This window comes from Pagrus pagrus (assembly GCF_965226575.1).
Source record: "Pagrus pagrus genome assembly, chromosome: 2".
Lineage (NCBI taxonomy): Eukaryota > Metazoa > Chordata > Actinopteri > Spariformes > Sparidae > Pagrus > Pagrus pagrus.
The window spans coordinates 24,035,471-24,053,942 of record NC_140186.1 but is presented as its reverse complement, the minus strand read 5'-3'; the positions used below and the strand labels follow the sequence as shown (position 1 = coordinate 24,053,942).

The window sequence follows — 18,472 nt, the reverse complement described above, 5'->3', positions numbered from 1 at the left end:
AAGATCAATCCCTCAGGGGAGCTATTGGATTCCTTTCCTAGGGCACCAGAATATGCAGAGAAAAAAAATTGTTGAATTGCAGTTACTTGCTAAAGAAGAAATAAATAAAACTGCAGACTGTGTGATCTCTTCAAAACACGACAAGACAGACAAGACAAGACAAGTAAATATAATACATATCTGGAATCATACTTGTTGGGAGAGGGAAAGGAATGACAGCTTTACCTAGTCTGTAGGGAGTCCCAGGAGCCCTGTCGGACACAAACAACAGCCCAGCATCGTAAAACACACTCATGCTGTCTTTCCCTCCACCAGGTGTGCAGCCTGTGTCGTACTTCTCCACTAGATCCCATACCTGAGCAGGGTGGAAATCATACACAAACAGTTAAAGACCCATTCTGATATACTGTGAAGAAGATATACTTACGCAATTGCGATGGGACACACTTCCTCAATGCTCTTTATATTATATCTTGAGATGTATGTGCAAGTAAATCATCCACATCATTACCAAAGTTGAAGCTGAATGAACCAACTGTCCTCAAACATATCTTGTACATTAAATACTGACCCTGATGGAGAATTAGGGCTGAAATAACAATCAGGATTCTCAAAGCCTGGATCCAGTATCTGCATAGGCTCAGTGTCACCTCAGATATACTGTATGGCTTTCTCACAATAAGAGGAGGGTAACACCCTGCCGAAAAAATGAACCACCCAAGAGGACTCAGTGATCTCCAAGATGGAAGAGCTGCCAGAGCAAACAGTATGAGTAATTGTTACAAACCCAGACTCAACTAGGTTGAGTTTCAAGGATGCAAAATTAATTATACAAAAAGTATTTTTATTTACTTTTTGCATCATTGATATTCTGATTGCGAGATAATCATTTAATAGTATTATTATGGTGTATTTTGGACACTGGAAATTTGATTTTTGTAACATATAAAATTATCAGCCTCATATGTGACTGAATGGAAATGATGAAAGAATGATGCACAGAAATGACCTTAAGTGAAGTGTTGCTCTCTGACAGACTCTCTCTCCGACTTTAATCATATCCATAATAAAAGTCAACGGGGCACTCTGTAGTTGTGAAGAAGAAATTCAAACTCTGAAGCTCGAAAGATGGCAGGGTCCGCCAAAATCTACACAAAGTAAAACAGTATGAAACTGTTGATGAAGGTTCTCAGTCCTCCAGGTCATGGTAAATCTAAGTGCTGTATCGTAGGCAACTGGACTTGTTTTAGTTTCTTGAAGACGTTTCACCTCTCATCCATGAGGCTTCTTCAGTTCTGACTAGCTGGAGGGGAGTTGCAGGCGTTTTAACATCTGTGTGGGAGTGTTCTTACACAGTCGTTAAGGACACGTGTGAGCTCTGAGTTTCAGAGTCGTTAGGGTGGGTCGTTGACCCAACCGGTCTTCATGTGGGTTTCTAAGGCTAGGTGAGCCCAGGTGTGAAGGGTTGTCTGGGGAGAGAACTGAGTACTGCAGTGTAGGTGGGTGATTTTTTTTTAGAATAAAAAAAGAAACATTAAAACAAAAAAGGCATTTTAAACTTTAATGGGTTATCTGTCTCCACTCCCGTATGAAACTCCAGTGTTGTTGTGATGTATCAGATAAGACCGATCAGTCTTCAGTAACTGATATCCAATAAGGGGGCATGTTGGCCGGTAAAAAGACATTTGTGAAGGCTGCTCACGTTTGTCCTCGATCATCGCAGCTCAGAGATCCGTCCTCGCTCCTCCGAGCACTAATAAGAGCTCTGCAAGATGGTGGGCCAGAGCAAGTGAAGATCGAGGATCGAGGAAATGTCAAATAAGGGAACTGGGATGTACCCATGGAGACAGACAACCACTCACACTCAGTCACTTCAGATAGATTTCATTGGCAGTGGTGGCATGTTCCCATGCTACATCAAGACATAATTGATTAAGAGACCCCTACCAGCATAAATTACACACAGGATATTGATATTAACTGTATTTTAGTATTAATTACTTTCTGGGTGGAATTCCCAGATGGTATACTTTATACTTGTATTCACCCCATCTCCCTATGGCTCTCCAACACAATGCACTTTTAAATAACAAACTTAATTACATCATTTTGCCAAAACTTGCACATATTGTAGATCAGGTGCAGTATATTCTAAAAAGCGTAGTACTTTGTATGTCAAAATATTGAAAAGTGAATAGTTTAGTGCAATTAATATAGGTTTTAAATGTCAGAATAACGAAATAAAGAAATTGCCTTTTTCTGAGTGAGGCGGTGCTTGTTGTTTAGGACGTAGATGCCTTTGTCAACCGCCACCAGTCCCACGATGGCCTCTGGGTCTCCTGTGACCTTCAGTTTAAACATACTGCGCGGCTTATAGGAGATACCAGGTTCGGTTGGTTCCAACTTCAACTAAAGGAGATTTAGCAGGACAAATATGCACATTTGTATTTGTTAAAACACATATGCATACTTGCATTTGCACCTTGAATAATACAATTAACTATCAGTTTGTGTGTGGGTGTCTTGTTTACCCTATTCAAATTTGCTACATCAGTGTCATGTGTCTCACCGAGCCCATGCAGGAGTCCTTGACATCCACCCAAACAGAGTCTGATATCACTTCACTGGCATTTGTAAAGTAGTAGGCTATGATGCGGAATGATGGCAGCATTTCTTTGCTAATGATGACTACCATGGATGTCAGCGCTCTTGTCTCATATCGGCCAAATTTCAAAAGTTGACCTCTGCCCAGGATCTAGGGACACAGATTTACACATTAGCATTTATCCAACATGCATGTACTGTATATGCTAAACATGTTGTGTGAAGCAGCACAAATACTCAAATCTCCACAAACGCACACACACATAAACCGGCAGTTTAAAAAATCTCTCACCAAGTACGTAATGTGGCCCTCTGCATTTTGGTGCTGGCTGAGGGCGATGCTGATTTTAAGATTGTCTCCAACTTTTGCCTCAGCTGTATCCACCCCTGCAATAATTGAATTGCAAATTTAGTTCTAGCTAAACAAGGGATCTTATGTATGGTAGTTAGGCAGAACTTCCACTGTCATCACTGTCAAAACAATCACCATGTTTCCATCTGATATGATTTCAGGTTCTTCCTCACCTATGTGTAGGTAACTTCTGCTGTTGCTGGTATATGGGTGAGCTGTCATTGTGGCTGATGCTTGGCTGACACTGGGAACGTCGGTCTTTGCCTACAATTAAACCCAGGGTTAACAAACACATTTTGTATACCATTTATGATGTATGTAAAGTGATGTACTGTACATGCAGAATATCTATTCTTTCCTTGAGAGTTCAATGCGGTGCAACTTATCAATAGCACAATCAAGTGAAGAAGAAATCATTTGAAATCACATATGCAACATTTAAAAAAAGCTGCAAATAAATAAAACACAATTAAGTACATTTAGTATATCACATAAAGAATTGAGCTGCAAATACAAAGAAACAAGAAAACAGACAAATGTAATACAAAACAAAATTAAAATGTCATGTGTCAACCACATGTCAGTGATGTTTTAACATCAGATGATTACACTATTAAAGATCCCATATCATACTTTTATTTTGGTTACCTACTAGAAAATGTGTGCATGCTTAAATGCTCAAAAAACACATTATTTTCCTCATTTTGTCCGTTGCTGTAGCACCTTCTTTTTGAACACTCTGTTTTGGTGCCTGTCTCTTTAAGCCCCCCTCTCCCGGAAAGCCCGGTCTTCTCTGATTGGTCAGCTCACACAGGCCTGAGCCGGCACCACCCACTGTGGCAAACCTTTGTAATTGCCATTAGACGTACTGTACCGGCCATTGTGAGGATTTTCTTTGTCCACTGGCAGTATTTTGAGAAAATGTGTCCATTAAGTGTAGGCTTTTCTTTGCTAAACCTAGCTTTAATGCAAAACTTTCTTGAATTTTTTTTTTTTTTAATTTAAAAAAAAAAAAAAACAATTTCAGATGCTCACAATAATTTTCAGTGGTTCAGCTGTTGTGTTTGTATTGATGGGAAGCCGAACAATGCCATTGGCTACAGTGAGGCCCTCTGCTTTTCCTGGATCCAACACCACCTTAACACCTTGCGCCGGAGAGCCGTCAGGATTCACAACTTCAATCTTCCATGCAAGAAACAGAAAAAACAGTGAAAAAGAAGACACCCAACTACACCAGAACATATCTTAATATGTATGATAATGTAATCCTATTCTGTCTGTAAGCTGTAGTAGCTGTGCAGCAGAAAATTAACACATGAACACTTTTCAAGTATTAACAGTTATTAAAATGATCTTTGGCACTGATGTAAGATGTGTATGTGTATGTGTATGTGTATGTGTATGTGATTATGCATATTTTTTTTAACGTGCAAATAAATGTGTACTTTACCACAACATCAAAGAAATGTCTTTTATTGTAGGTTATTAAAAATAAATATATTGTTTTTATTTTCCAGGATATAGTCCTGTGTGTTTGGTTGTGACTGGTGATTTTTAGGTGGCTATTCGATGTACTCCTTTATTTTGATTACATGCAAGTGCACACTTACCGCAACATCAAAGGTCATTCCTGGTTTGAAATATTTGGGCGATTTCTTGAAGCTGATGGTATAAGGTGATGTGACAATCTGGATCCCTCTCAACTCTGTCTCCACCATTTCACCACCTACACACACACACACACACACACACACACACAAATTATTATACTGTAAAAAATGTTTTGCAATTCTACTGTTAACCATTTTTATGTAGCTTTTATCATTCACTTGGTCCAATTTAAATTTAATTTTAAATTGGCAGCCCAAAAGTCTGCATATATTGGTTATTCATGCTTCATGGTAGTTATTTGGTGTTGCTGTCAATATGTCGGTGCCTGGTGTTTTATTTAATACTCTAGACTGATGACAAAATACTGAGTGTCAATGAATCCTGCTGGAACAGAGTTCAGCTCAGAGAAGAAATTACATCTCCTCATCTTCATTCGTTTGTCCTGACCGATACACCATCCTGTTTACTGTCAAAACCTCACAAACATCCTCTCCCTGGTCTCGCTGATTTCCAACAATATAATAAAACAGTAATGACAGATGCACAATGGACATATCCAGATACAATGTCTTTGCTTTCTTTCTCTCTTATTTGGGAAATTTGACACACTCATTATATCTTACTTGAGCCTGCTAAATCAGAAATTCACAAATCCAGAAACGGCACCCTGACGTTTGACCACACACGTACACAAACACTCATTGTCTCTTTCTTACCGCTCTCCGTCAGCACACTGACAGCTACATATATGGAGCTCCCCACCAGGTCATTTATGTTTTGGAAGGTTTGTGTGATGTGCTCTCTCTGCAGTTTGACTTCCCCAACACCTCCGTTGATCTAATGTGACATAAAGTAAAAATGCATCTTGAAGCACACTAAGTGTGGCAGTTGCTAACTACTTAGCTAAATGTCAGAAATATGTCTGAAGTTACTGAGATGCAGCGAGCGTGTCAGTATGGCTCACCAACACTCTCTGAAGAGAATTTGGAAAGCTCCTCTTTTGATCCTGATAGATAACCCCAAATACCACGTAGGCAGTCCCATCCACATCTTGATTGAACAGATACCTAAAACCACAAGAAAAGTGTTTATAGTAAGTGTCCTATGATGTAACGCAGGACAATCAAAAAGCAAATGATCTCAACCAGTTGTTCTCAACCTTTTTGGGCCAACGTCCCCGTATCCGTTCACTGCTTGCACGATGAACTGCACCTCTGTTTACTTCCCGTGTCAACTCTACAGTCACATTACATGCACCTCCAACCTCAGTGATCACAGTGCTTTTTCATCCTTCGGTTAGTGACTTCACCTGTCGTATTTAGCCTTGTAGATATTGTTAACTGTACTTAATGCTTGTTTTTGTATATAGTGTTATACAGTGATGGCAAGTAACGAAGTACAAATACTTCGTTACTGTACTTAAGTATAATTTTCAGGTATTTGTACTTTTAGAAGTATTTATTTTTCTAACAACTTTTCACTTTTACTCAGTAAATTTTTAACACAAATATCGGTACTTTCTACTCCTTACATTTCCCAAAAAGGCTTGTTACTTAAAAAAAAAAAAATAAGTCTGTCTTTCTTTCTTTCTTTTTTTTGGGGGCACTGTGACGTATGCACGTCACGTGCAGCCTGTAGCCTGTGTTTGCTACAGGCAAAGACGGGCTCCCGCAGGCTCCCGCTAAAATCTTCAGAGAGGCACGACAGAGACACGGCTGTCTGTCCGCCAGTAAATCAGACCAAGTGTGATGTGTGAACCTGACCTGTACAATACAAATGCCTACAATTGACTATGGTAAAGTACATTAGGATACATCTTGTGTTTGTTCAAACAATAACATTGATTAAATGGATTCCATATAAATTATCGTGTGGTTATTAGCTTTGCAGTGAATCGTGCAATAGAAATACTTTTTACTTTTAATAATACTTTTGAGTAGATTTCAGAGCCCGTACTTTTTACTTTTACTTGAGTGAATATTTGGATCAGTACTTTCACTTTTACTTAAGTCGTTTTTTACACAGGTAGTTTTACTTCTACTCAAGTAAAGAATCTGGGTACTTTTGCCATCTCTGGTGTTATAAAATACTTACAGATAAGAAGCTTTATAACCGCATCCTGCAATCAGCTAACTTCCCCACCTATCTTAAACAGAACGACTGAGTAACAGACTTGATTACTTCGCCTTTCGCTGCTGAATATTTGTAAATAAAATATTTAAGCCCTGTAAAAACTCAGGGAAAACTTTGTAAACTTGTAACTTGTAAATGGAGGTCAACTCTTAGGTCAAGAGGCCCAGTAAAACCTCTGAGCAACACACTTCACGTTCTCCTACAATCACTCTACTGATCACATCGGTCTCCAAATCCACAAAACAAAGACCGTCACATACCTAGCTTCGATGTTGATGGTGAGCTCTTTATCTTCCACGTGAAAAAACTGTCCCTCAGGCGTCAGTTTCACCTCAAAACTGGGCAGCACTGAAAAATTAAATGAATTTTATTGTGCGTACAATTAAAAGCAAGTGAATGATGTATAGGTTTGAAATAACAGTTCATGAGAAGAGGGACCCACCGTATTCTTTGACCTCGAACTCTGCAGAGTAGCTCTGCTGCGGGTTGCTTTGGAACTTCGCTACCACCTTCCACACCCCAAAGCTAAAACACACACACAATAAAACACATACTCACACACACTAAGAGAACACATTTGAACTGATGTGACATTGTGAGTAAGTTTTATTTTAAAATCCCTTTCTTTTCTCATCTTTTATTATGGCTTTTCTTGAACTCTAGGGCATTTACATACATGTATCCAGTGTGATTTGGGGTATCACAATTCACACATCATGTGAGACAGCATGGATCGATGTCAAACAAATAAACAAACAAAAAACTGAGCATGACATTCCAAAATTAATTCCTGTGAAATTTCACCAACATCTGTTTCTGAACAAATCTGAAGTGAGAAATAAAACTGTGTGAGCACCAAGCATCGATGTTGTAAACACCTTTCCTCATCCAGCTGTAGTTCTGCGCTCTGTCGGCTTGTCAAGTACAACAGCTTGATCCGAGATGCTGCGGTGGAGACAGGTCTCTGTGGGCACAACAGTCTCTGATGTCACATTGTTTGGCCAGCCTGAGTCCCATTTCGTCCATTTCCTTATCCTGCGACCGGACATTGGCCAGGAGCAGCCTTAAACTAAGATGGATTAGCATTGCCCTTTTTCTGACTCTCTTCCTCCCCGTGGTCCAGCTGGTCAGGTTGGAGGGTCGAAAGACACTGTGGTTTATGATGGCCTCAAAGTCCTCTGCTCTTTATCCAAAACAACCTCTTTCTTCTCCAATGCTAGCTTCCATCAACTATAATTTAGTGGACGCTAACAAGCTTACATGCCATCCGTGCTTTGAGTTGCACATGTTCTGCTGTCACATTCATGGGGCTCTGTAAAACTTATGTGTTGAGTCGGTCCAGTGGACATTTCTTAACTAATGCTAGCTACTGTGTCTCTCGGTTAGCTGAGCGGAGAGGGGTACTGAGATGAGGCACTCGAGAATAAATGTCACATCCTTTGGACCCGAGTCTTTCTCATTCCCTCAGCATGTGAGGCGAGTCAAGCTGTCCAGTTCTCAGGCCCGCACCATTTTCTCGTTACTGGAAACCATAGGTATTCAACATATGTTGTTGCCTGTTGGAAGGGCGTTGGGCTGTATGGCTAAGTGTACAACATAGTGCTTTTAGCACCATGGGTAATAATTAATCTATAAAAGAAAGAAGCTCCAAAACAAAATACTGACCTGACAATTTCACCGAGCTGGTGATGCCCAGAGTAGACACCTGATTTCAGAGTGACTTGCTTCTGTGGTAAGGTGATGCCATCAGGAGTCTAGAAATAGCAAAAACTTGAGAGCCAATAGATAGCCATAGCCATACAAATTCATCAGGTAAACTTTCCAAAAATTATGACTTAACATTATATTCTGACTTTTTCTGGGTCTGATTTTTAATGTGTTTATATTATAAATTCAGATTTTTTGACAGATAGAGTGAAATACCACAATCTCAGTGACAATAGTAGCATCAATATTGGTTGCATCATTCCTCTCCATGGGCTCCATGCTTGGCATCATTGCAAAAACCCGGAAAAATACTGCCAAAGAGAAAACGAGAGATACAGACATTATTTTATCCATTATCCATGTAAATACCATAAATTATGAAGGACTGGATGAATGAAAGAATAAATGAGTGTCATACGTCCCCCGCAGCGAAAAGCACCTGAAAAAACTAAACTTTGGTTGGGTTTCCCTTGGCAAAAGGGAAAGTATTGTAATTTTTTTTTTTAAATATATACAAACAGATGGGAGTCTTTTTTGGGAGAGCAATGGAGGGTCATATAATGTTTCTTTTTGTGTATTTTACTTCAGCCTTCTCTCACAAAATGTATTATGTACAAGATATAAAAACAGAGGAACAAAAACTTGAGATCGTCTCGGGATCACACCCGCCACAACGCCTCTACCATGTTGATCATCTGACCCTTGAGTACTCAGTAGTCATTTTTGTGACTGTCAGTTTTGTGAATGTGTCTTGTACAGTTGTGACCCTATAACAAGTACTATAAGTGATCAATCGCTAGATGTAAAAAGCTATTGTTAGGCTATGAACAGACTACATGGTGAGCACATTACTTAGACGTCACCACCACCAAGCTACACAATTACTGCACACATTGACCGCCTGTCAGGTTAGTAGATGAGTCTCTGTTGAATGTCCCTGACAACTTCTGTAGTCTCATTGAGCCACTTGTTAGCAACCACCATTTTTAAGTCAGCGCTTTAAATTTCAATTGTGGGGCGTTTAATGACGTATTTTATGTTGTAGAACAAAATATCTAAAGCCTGTGGTAGCCACAGACCTTATTTCAGGCATTTAAACGAAAACCCTTTAGGGTGCGCTTTTTGCACGTTGGTGCCCCACCACATACAGCTGGTGCCCTTTAAATGTTTGTTTGCCCCTCAAACATCCCGAGTCCACCACTGCTGTAGGTTTCCAGAACAAACAAAAATATTTTAAAGTACATTTATATTTTGTTTCCGCCAGCTTAACATATGCAGTATACAGATGAATTGGAGACCTATTCAACTATCACTCCAAAGTTAAATGTTTTACAGTTTTAGCAAGGGCCACAAGGGCTCATTGCAACCATTTCAAAGGGTTTATCAGACGAGATATATACTTTCTGTGGTGAAATGATGAGCGATACTTCAGATTTTCCAATGTTTCCAGTCAGCCATATAAATGGCTGTATGTTTAAAAGAAAGAAAGTGACAGAAAAATAGACGGAGAGGGAAAGAAAAAGACACACGCCTGAGCGGAAAGCTGCTGTCAACAGTAGTCGATAGTATTGACGTGTGTTTTGATTCCACTGTGTTTGACTTTTGAGCAAATTAGGGAATATTGTTGAGTTTCATCAGCGGTGATGGAGGACTGGACACACCTTTACTGCTGGGGGTGTAGAGGGTCTTGTCAGTCTGGATAAAGATGTAGCCAGACTGGAAGGACACCAAGACGACTTTTTCCAGCTCTACACCAGGGAACCGAGCATGCAGGTACACATACTGCTTCAAGTCTGGATTCCTACTGAAGTCGCCAGCAGGGATCTGAAACCGGTATGAAGAGACACAAGCAGTGTGTGAGGAGCAGAACTGGGATGTATGATGTGAATTTATAGATGTTAAAAAAAAAAGGATCTCATGAGACACTTTGTGTCTTCATTTTTTGTAGAAAATGAGTTACTTTGAATAAGGTGATGAATGGCAAGCAAATCTACATTACTGTAATTTGTATGAGGTCCTGGAAATTCTTCGCCGTAGTAAGGGTCGTAGATGTGGATGCCAGCCTTTTGGTTTTGGTTGGATGGTTCATTACGATGATTTCGACCCTGTCTCCTTCGGAACAGTCCTGACACTCCACAAAGATGTTCTCCACTGTTCCAACTCGCAACACATTGGGGGCAGACATGACCTTCCTGCAGAGCAGTGGCGAGAGGGGCAGAGAATTCAGTCACTGAACAGACACACAATTTATTCAATTGGCAGAAACTTTTGTCCAAAGTACATGCAAACACTGTTGGACTCAGTGGCGGTGATTGACCCCATGTTAGAAAAAAACACTATAAAAGTTTGTCTTGGCTAAGAGCCTACAAGAATCAATAAAACATTTCATCAGTTACTTTTATACTCTGTTTACTGTCTGTCTTGATCAGTGCACCACTGAGCAAACTCAACACAACATTTAGGACAATTTACTGGCATCATTTGAAAGTAAACTGTACTTTGACTTTTGTGACAAATACTGCAAACTGGATTGCAGCAAACAAAATACTTACCCCATATCAATAACTCCTTTCTCATTTGCAAATGCAGACGATCTCTGGATTTAACGCTGCTCCCATTACAGTTTTTCCTCAGTTGCTTAGACACAGTCATCACGCCCATATATATTATACAGAACAGCTTTGTTTTTATTTGGATGTGTAGAGGACCATATCTCAGTCAAACACAGATGATGTGTTTGTCGTAAAATGAAGTAATAACTGCATCGCTGCTGTCAAAATTACATTTTTGTCATTACATAAACCAATGAAGACTAAAGTGTAAGAAATTGTGTGAATATGATTTTATCTTGTGAAACTATTTCTGTATTGACATTGAGACTTAGAGTTACTCGGGTTTCATCAAATCTCATTTCAGCATGAAATAGTTTCACTAAATAAATCGGTTCCATATTCCTGAGTTGGTATCGTTGGCATTGATGGTTCTAAATGCTCTGATTTGTGGTGTGAATGGGTTTGACAAATATTCTTTATGAGCTGGATGTGGTTACATGGTGGGATGTGCCCCGGTTCAATTATTTTGCCAGAATTTTAGATCAAACAAGAAATATAAAACATTTATGTTAAAAAGGTCATCACTGTTTTGTTTGATGTTTCAGCCTTTTGCAGGACACATTTGAGACAGTTCAAGATCTATTCACATTCTGGTCATCAAGACTATCTTGAAAGATGTAGGCCATTTGAAGATTACAAATTAATATGAAACACATTTACTGTTTGAGTTGTAAACACAATCATTTAAAAAGTGTTTTGAGAATTATTTCCATTGTAGTGGTGTGCAAAAGAAGTATTTTAGTTCTATGTGATTTTGAAAAAAAAGGAGTGTGTGAAGGTAAGGTAGCTCTACTTACAATGAAGATACACCAGCCAGAATAGAAAAGCCCAGAAGGGCCAGCAGCCACAGCTGGGTCCTCCGACCTGATCCCATATCTGCTGTCATTGTACACTCTTGCTCTGCCACACTCTCCTTCATCCACCCGACTCCCCCCTCCTGCACCTCCTTGTTTTCAATACCATCAGCAACAGCATGTGGGACTGACTGATCTCTGACAAAAAGACGTATGATCATCGACAAAGTGATTACACGTACTTAAAAAGGCTAGATCTAATAGCAATAAGGGACAGAAAAAGCGTTGAATGAGAGAGATTCTTAAGTGAATGGTCTTACACTAATATATTTATATGTATGTGTCTTTGCCATAGTTGTTTTACCTGAGTAAGATTTCAGACTATAACTTAATTTCTGGACATTTTGTGCCTATTTTTGATGCTCATTACCACAAACCTCAGGAGCAAAGACAGATTTTTTTTTTTTACCTGCAAGCTTTGTAGAATATGTGACAGGTGACTACTTCAAACAACCTCCCCCCCCCCCCCCCCCCCCCCAGTGTTATCATTATAAAACGGTAACATTTGTATTGCTAAATAATTTTAAAACAGAAAGAAAATGAAGAATAAGGCACTGAGCTGTGTCATTTTGCAGATGTGCAATAGGCTGTAAAACTAGCAGTGGTATTGGGGCTGATCTGGGAAGATTTTAATTAGAGCATGCCTGACTGATTCTATACTGTTTATGGGTATGATGCCATTATAAGGGAGTAACAATAAACAGAAGCAGTAAACTTTATTGGGAATTTAATAATTATAAATATTTATCAACCAATATATGGGAGGGGCTCTAATTCTAATGGGTCTGTACTCTGTACTGACTTAAATAAAAACTGACTACTTTTTAATAACAGGCAAATTAGGTCTAGTTCTGACCTCCTTTGTTATAAAGTAAGGCTTATTGAGTGTTGTTAGTGTACCCTGAAATAAAGTGCGATAGTATTACAATCGACACAATGCAAGTCTTTGAGCAAGTGGTGGGTACATGAGAGAGAAATGAAACCATCGACAGGAGCAGGACTATAGAATCAGCTCCCTACAGAGACTGCTGGGGGGATAAGTGCATTCCCAGACAATGCAGGCGTTATCGGACTCCAGGAGATGGCAGTAATGCAGCACGAAGGATGCAAGCTGCCGTGAAACCTCGTAGAAGAAGAAGCAGCAGCAGCAGCAGCAGCAGAAGCAGAAGAAGAAGAAGCAGAAGAAGGTGACGTACTTCCTGCAGCCAGCCGCCGCCGGGTCATGTTGGTGTTCTTGGAGAATAAAAGAATCGCACTTTAACTTTCAGTCCTGAAGACAGACGGCGCCGAGGCGTTTGAGCCGACCAGGAAACACAGCGACAGCAAAGTGAAGAGTGACTCGTTGGACTTTGTGGTCGTAAGAGAAAAGCTCATTGTTTCTCCAGGTCGCGGTGCTTTAGAAGACAACGCTATGGCCAAGGTGCAAGTGTTGAATGTGGCTGTGCTGGACAACCCGAGCCCGTTTGGAAACCCGTTCCAGTTTGAAATAACGTTTGAATGCATGGAGGATTTACCGGAAGGTGGGTATTGTTTCCAACGTTCGTGTGTATGTATAGTGTTAGCTGTTGAATACCAGCTACCTTTCTGTGCGCATTCTTCGTGATTGGTTACTTATACATTGCAGGTCGATGGGGTGCGTCGTGAGTAATCGATAAGCCCGCTGTTTTCTTTGACGATATGTCACTTGTTATTGTCACCGGGGCTGGTTAGTGATATTTCATTTGACAAGTGGTTGAAAATTGGCGCTGGCGCGTTTGTGCACGGAGCCCCGCCTCCAGCCTGCAGTGATTGGATCTGGGTCGTTCCATGGAGCTTTTTCCGAGAAGCTGATTGGTTAATCGCCGTGCGTTACTGTAGTAACAGACAAGCTCGAGAGTTGCCGCGAACTGCAGGGAAAGACAAGAGGGAAGCAGTTGCTTGTAAGCTGGGAACGCATGGAGTGGTGACAGCAGCACGGTGAAACTATTCAGTGGCATCAGCCTATTGATTATATACTATTATAAAGTATTTCTGATTCTGATTGTAAGGCTTTTTTAGTTCATGATGACATGTTTCTTCTTTTATTGATGGTTTAGGACGTCGCATTAAACAGTACTGTCTAGAGAGTACATACTTTCAGTAATTGTCAACTCATGAAGCAACATCAATCAACCTTTACTTATATTTGATGTCGATATTAGATCACTTTCATTTTTGATCTGTTTTTTGATGTCACTTAATACAACAGTCGAATTGCTACAACATAACTAATTATTAAAGTGTTATGTGTTTTATTATGTTTCAGGTATAGATGGGTATTCATATTATATTATCATGATATGACACTATATTGTCTTCGATTTTGGATATTGTTATATCCGAAGTGTTGTCATTTCCTGGTTTTAAAGGTTGTATGGCAGTAAAGTGATGTCATTTTCTGAACTTGCCAGACTGTTCTGCTTGATCTAATACTTGTCTTTACCCACTCAGTCAATACACCGACATTACTGATGATTAGTTGGCAAAATTCTCACTGTGTTAATATTTTGTCAAAGCACCAGAGGTATTTGGTCAGAAATATTGTGATATCTCATCTCGTCCCCAAATCCGAACATATCTGAAGTCCCTTTGAGGAGATTTCAGAATCTCAAGATGTATATCATGCATCACAATGTATCACATATATTACTTTGAGGCCATATCGCCCAGCCCTAATTTCAGCCAAGTCTAGGAAGCTGTTTCATACTTGCATTTGGACAGAGACTCTTAAAATTGTATTTTTGCCGAGTGAGCAGCCAATACTGGAATGAATCTGTGCTATTACTGCAAACGGGGGCACCACATTGCACTTGAAATGAAATTCTGTTCCTCTTAATTGATTTGCCTTTTTACCTATCCTGAACTCAGGGTATCTGCTGATACCAATTCCATGACGCCACACCAGTTTTTATAGTGTATCACCCAACGCAGTGTCAATAGATGGAGCTACTACCCATTCATCAATATTATTTGCAAACAGAATTATATCTTTAACTCTCATGATTGTTTTTTATGTCAGATCTGGAGTGGAAGATCATCTATGTGGGTTCAGCTGAGAGCGAGGAATACGACCAGGTTCTGGACTCTGTCCTAGTTGGCCCGGTACCGGCTGGCAGACACATGTTTGTGTTTCAGGTTAGTACCTCTCATGCTGTTTCAAAATGCAGCTAGATCACAGACTCCATTAAATACTATAAAATACAAATCAAAGAAATGTAGGTGAAGGTAGTTATTTTAATCTGGCTCTTTATTTTTCTCGATGCTGGATCAATAGGAAGATTAATGTGCTTCACTTTGATGTGATTTCTTCCTCTTTGTGTTCCTGTCACAGGCTGATGCTCCTAACACGGGGCTGATTCCAGAGAGTGACGCTGTAGGAGTGACTGTAGTCCTTATAACCTGCACCTACCGTGGACAGGAGTTTATCCGCATCGGTTACTATGTCAACAATGAATACACAGACCCTGAACTAAGAGAAAATCCACCTCTAAAACCAGACTACACTCAGGTAACACACACACTCACAGATGACAGTCAAAATGATTTCTGTCATGGATTGAAGTTTAGGGGTTTTAGCTGGGACACCCAGTACAGTACATGGGCCATGCTCATGAGAAGGATTTATTGGAATACATAAACGGTTTTCTACTGCCCTCTGCTGCCCTGAAATTGAAGTTACAGACAAAAGTATCAAGATATAACATGAAATGTTTTCCCTCACTTTAAAGTAGGCATCAGTTCAGTGGCTATGTACATGCATTTTATCATTTCTTTATTAATCAGTAATAAGGAGGATTGGTCTTTTCCCCCTTACTCTAATTACATAGTCTTAAAAATCAATAGAGACATTTTTCAACTAGTTGTTGGAAGCTAGTCTTTGTTTCAATCTAAATAGTTAAAACATGACACTGAGGTTTTCTGCTTATCTTCTCAGCTACACTTGAGCAGTATGCCATTTTAACAAAGAGAAATGGCTTGAACAGAAGGCCTGGTCCAAGAAGCATGGGAGCTAAAGTTTTTGAATGCTTACAAAACTTTGATTAAAACAGATTAAAACTCAGCTTTTTTAAAGCCTGATAAATAAGTTTAAACCAGTGGAACAGAAGCCATCTCGTAAGTGCAAATTACTTTTAGAATAGGCTCTCTGTGTTATGTACATGGAAAAGTAGCCTTAGGTATTCACCTGACACGGATCCGGTTTTTAATCACTATGTTGTTTTAGGGCTGCAAAGATTAGTCAATATTTCAAGTAGTCGATCGAAAGAAAAATTGCTTCTTAAACGTAATGATGCTGCTTTTCTTTGTCATTTATGACAGTAGATGAGTGTCTTTGAGTTTTGGACTGTTGGTTAGACAAAAGAAGCAATATGAAGACGTCCCAACAATTAAAGGGAATTGCACTAATTTAACACACCAATGTTGTGAAACACAATATATATCTCTGATAATATAGTTTCATATAATGATAACAAAAACTTTAGAGAAGCTTTATAAATCAGAGAAAGTAATCCATGTGATGCCATCAAGGTCGTCTCCTCAGTTTGGGCTTGGAGCCATATAGAATCCATTATAGAAATTGATCCATATTTAGGACTAAGAGTCAGAATACCTCAACCAACTGCTTTCATTTGGACCTTTCTTCGCAAACCATAATTCTGACCTTTAACCACTGTTTGCTCTCTTTCCCTCAGCTCCAGAGGAATATTTTGGCCTCCAACCCTCGTGTCACCCGCTTCCATATCAACTGGGAGGGCGTGGCAGACAAGATGGAGGACTGCGAGAATGTTGACCCATCACCCAATGTCAGCGGCATGCTCCCCCCGTCATGTATACCCGGGAAGATGCCACCTCTTGGACTGATGCCGGACAACTCCATGGACTACATGTAAGAATCCTCAGATTAAGCTGATGGACAGGAAGCTCTTCTTATCTGTACACTCGCCGTCATCACAAACACCAGTTGGATGAGGAGGCAATGGACGCATCTACGTAACTTGGACATCAACAGGAAGCAGGGACATTATTTTTCTACGGCAAACACAAACGGGATGTGGAACTGTTACAAACTGTTTTTCTTTCTTCTTCACTCTATCTTTCAAAACACACACACACAGAATGAGAGAGAGATCTGCACAACCAACATTGCCTTATTTTTCTGTATCTGTCTCGGATGATGTCAAAGGTGAGCTGGAGAAAGTTTCCGTCATCGGATGGGGAGAGCTTAAGATGAGACCACCATATCCTCACAGCCCTGAGACGTGCAAGTCACACTTGTTGGGTACCCATTACCTGCTGGTTATTTTGTTCCCTTGAGCGCAGATCAAAGCTATGGGCAGTACTTAATAAATACTCTGTATGTCAGAATAGATGTAGCACTAGCCGCTCACTGTAAAGAATGTCATTGTTCTGAAGGGTTGTTTCATTTGATGTAGATCTGCAGCATCGAGAGAACCGGAGGAAAACAATTGGATTGAAATGTGGCCCACGTTCAGGGGCCTGTTGACAGAGGCCTGTTGTAGGACGTTGTACTTCTTCAAGCAGACTTCGGTTCAGATTATGTTCTTAAAAATGTTACATCAGATGTTCTTTAATTATGTAATTATGCTCAAAACAAGTGGCTAAAGGAGAGACAGGTGCCGTATTGCAGTCAAGTTGTTTGGATGATTTAAGCATACTGTAAATAATGTTTTCCCAGCGCTTATTTCATCTTCAGGATGAGAAGACGTGTTTTCTTTTTGTACTTACTATATATACTCTGCCTCGGTGTTTGTAACAGCAGCCATGGGGTTAATAAAGTTTGTTTTGTGGACCTTGTGCTGCTTTCTGGTAATCACCACATCTTCACTGCTTCCCACCTCGACTACTGAGCGAGGCAGCACAGCAACAGCAGAGAGATTCGGCACGTGTGTGTTTGTGCGTGCGCGTGCATCGGCCCACTCTCCCCCCCCCCTCCCTTCCCCACTCTGCCTCCTTTCTTTTTTCCAATTTCATTCATAAAATGCAGCAGTATCGCTCCGCCATTTTCACTCTAGCCTCATGTTGCTAGGTAACTGGAGCTCCAAGAGGGAGGGGGGACTGTCTGCGATCTCTTCTTAGTTGAGGGGGACTGACTGCGCTGTCCGTCCATCTGTTACCAATGTCTGCTTCTCGCATGTCTACACTGTTTAGAAAGACTGAAATTTGAGGGTAGAACAGAGGGCAGGTTAAAGACGAGCATTTTTAACTGTGCATTTCCATATTTTGTGTTGAAATGCACATGTGGCATCCACTGCCCTGCCCTCTAATAGCTGCCTGTAGTATTCGATGGACAACACATTCAAAATGATTGTGACAACTGAGTAAGATAAGATGGGAAGGTTCAAGCTTCTCAATTGTGAAGATTTTCTACCCTTCTCTTGAATATTCTTTGGTTTAAGTCTCTGAGGATGATAAAACCCCACAGAGTTGACTGAATATGGAAAGGGATTGTAAGACAAGATGTCAGCCATGGTACTTTGTCACACTTCACAGACTGTATGTTAACGAAAAAAAAAATTAGTTGTGGCCAAAGATTGTAGTTTTGTAATCCACAGGGGCCGGAG

General features: G+C 40.2%; 2 protein-coding genes across 2 annotated transcripts in view; one reads left to right on the top strand and one right to left on the bottom strand.

Moving 5' to 3' along the window:
- The window catches only part of LOC311250321 (complement C3-like), a gene marked incomplete at its 5' end in the record, with an annotated part of 28,283 nt that extends 17,319 nt beyond the window's left edge, over positions 1–10,964 (bottom strand). The window contains 16 exons of the mRNA XM_084341962.1: positions 226–355; positions 2,254–2,409; positions 2,570–2,755; positions 2,897–2,991; positions 3,130–3,220; positions 3,992–4,138; positions 4,567–4,682; positions 5,284–5,404; positions 5,532–5,634; positions 6,961–7,048; positions 7,143–7,225; positions 8,366–8,454; positions 8,624–8,718; positions 10,069–10,231; positions 10,407–10,599; positions 10,960–10,964. Coding sequence (XP_084198088.1) covers positions 226–355; positions 2,254–2,409; positions 2,570–2,755; positions 2,897–2,991; positions 3,130–3,220; positions 3,992–4,138; positions 4,567–4,682; positions 5,284–5,404; positions 5,532–5,634; positions 6,961–7,048; positions 7,143–7,225; positions 8,366–8,454; positions 8,624–8,718; positions 10,069–10,231; positions 10,407–10,599; positions 10,960–10,964 — 1,861 coding nt within the window. The remainder of the gene's footprint in view (positions 1–225; positions 356–2,253; positions 2,410–2,569; positions 2,756–2,896; positions 2,992–3,129; positions 3,221–3,991; positions 4,139–4,566; positions 4,683–5,283; positions 5,405–5,531; positions 5,635–6,960; positions 7,049–7,142; positions 7,226–8,365; positions 8,455–8,623; positions 8,719–10,068; positions 10,232–10,406; positions 10,600–10,959) is intronic.
- Positions 10,965–13,055: 2,091 nt separating this feature from the next.
- LOC311250910 (histone chaperone asf1b-B-like) lies at positions 13,056–17,700 on the top strand. The gene is made up of 4 exons (XM_084343056.1): positions 13,056–13,393; positions 14,911–15,026; positions 15,223–15,399; positions 16,583–17,700. The coding sequence occupies exons 1-4, from the start codon at positions 13,285–13,287 to the stop codon at positions 16,778–16,780; spliced, it is 600 nt and encodes a 199-aa protein (XP_084199182.1). The 5' UTR covers positions 13,056–13,284; the 3' UTR covers positions 16,781–17,700.
- Positions 17,701–18,472: the final 772 nt, after the last annotated feature.

Excerpts from the sequence above, each read along its gene's own strand:
- LOC311250910 (XM_084343056.1), top strand. The coding sequence starts at position 13,285 with ATGGCCAAGGTGCAAGTGTTGAATGTGGCTGTGCTGGACAACCCGAGC. Across the intron at positions 13,394-14,910 it reads CATGGAGGATTTACCGGAAG|ATCTGGAGTGGAAGATCATC; the intron begins GTGGGTATTGTT and ends TTTTTATGTCAG. Across the intron at positions 15,400-16,582 it reads TAAAACCAGACTACACTCAG|CTCCAGAGGAATATTTTGGC; the intron begins GTAACACACACA and ends TCTTTCCCTCAG.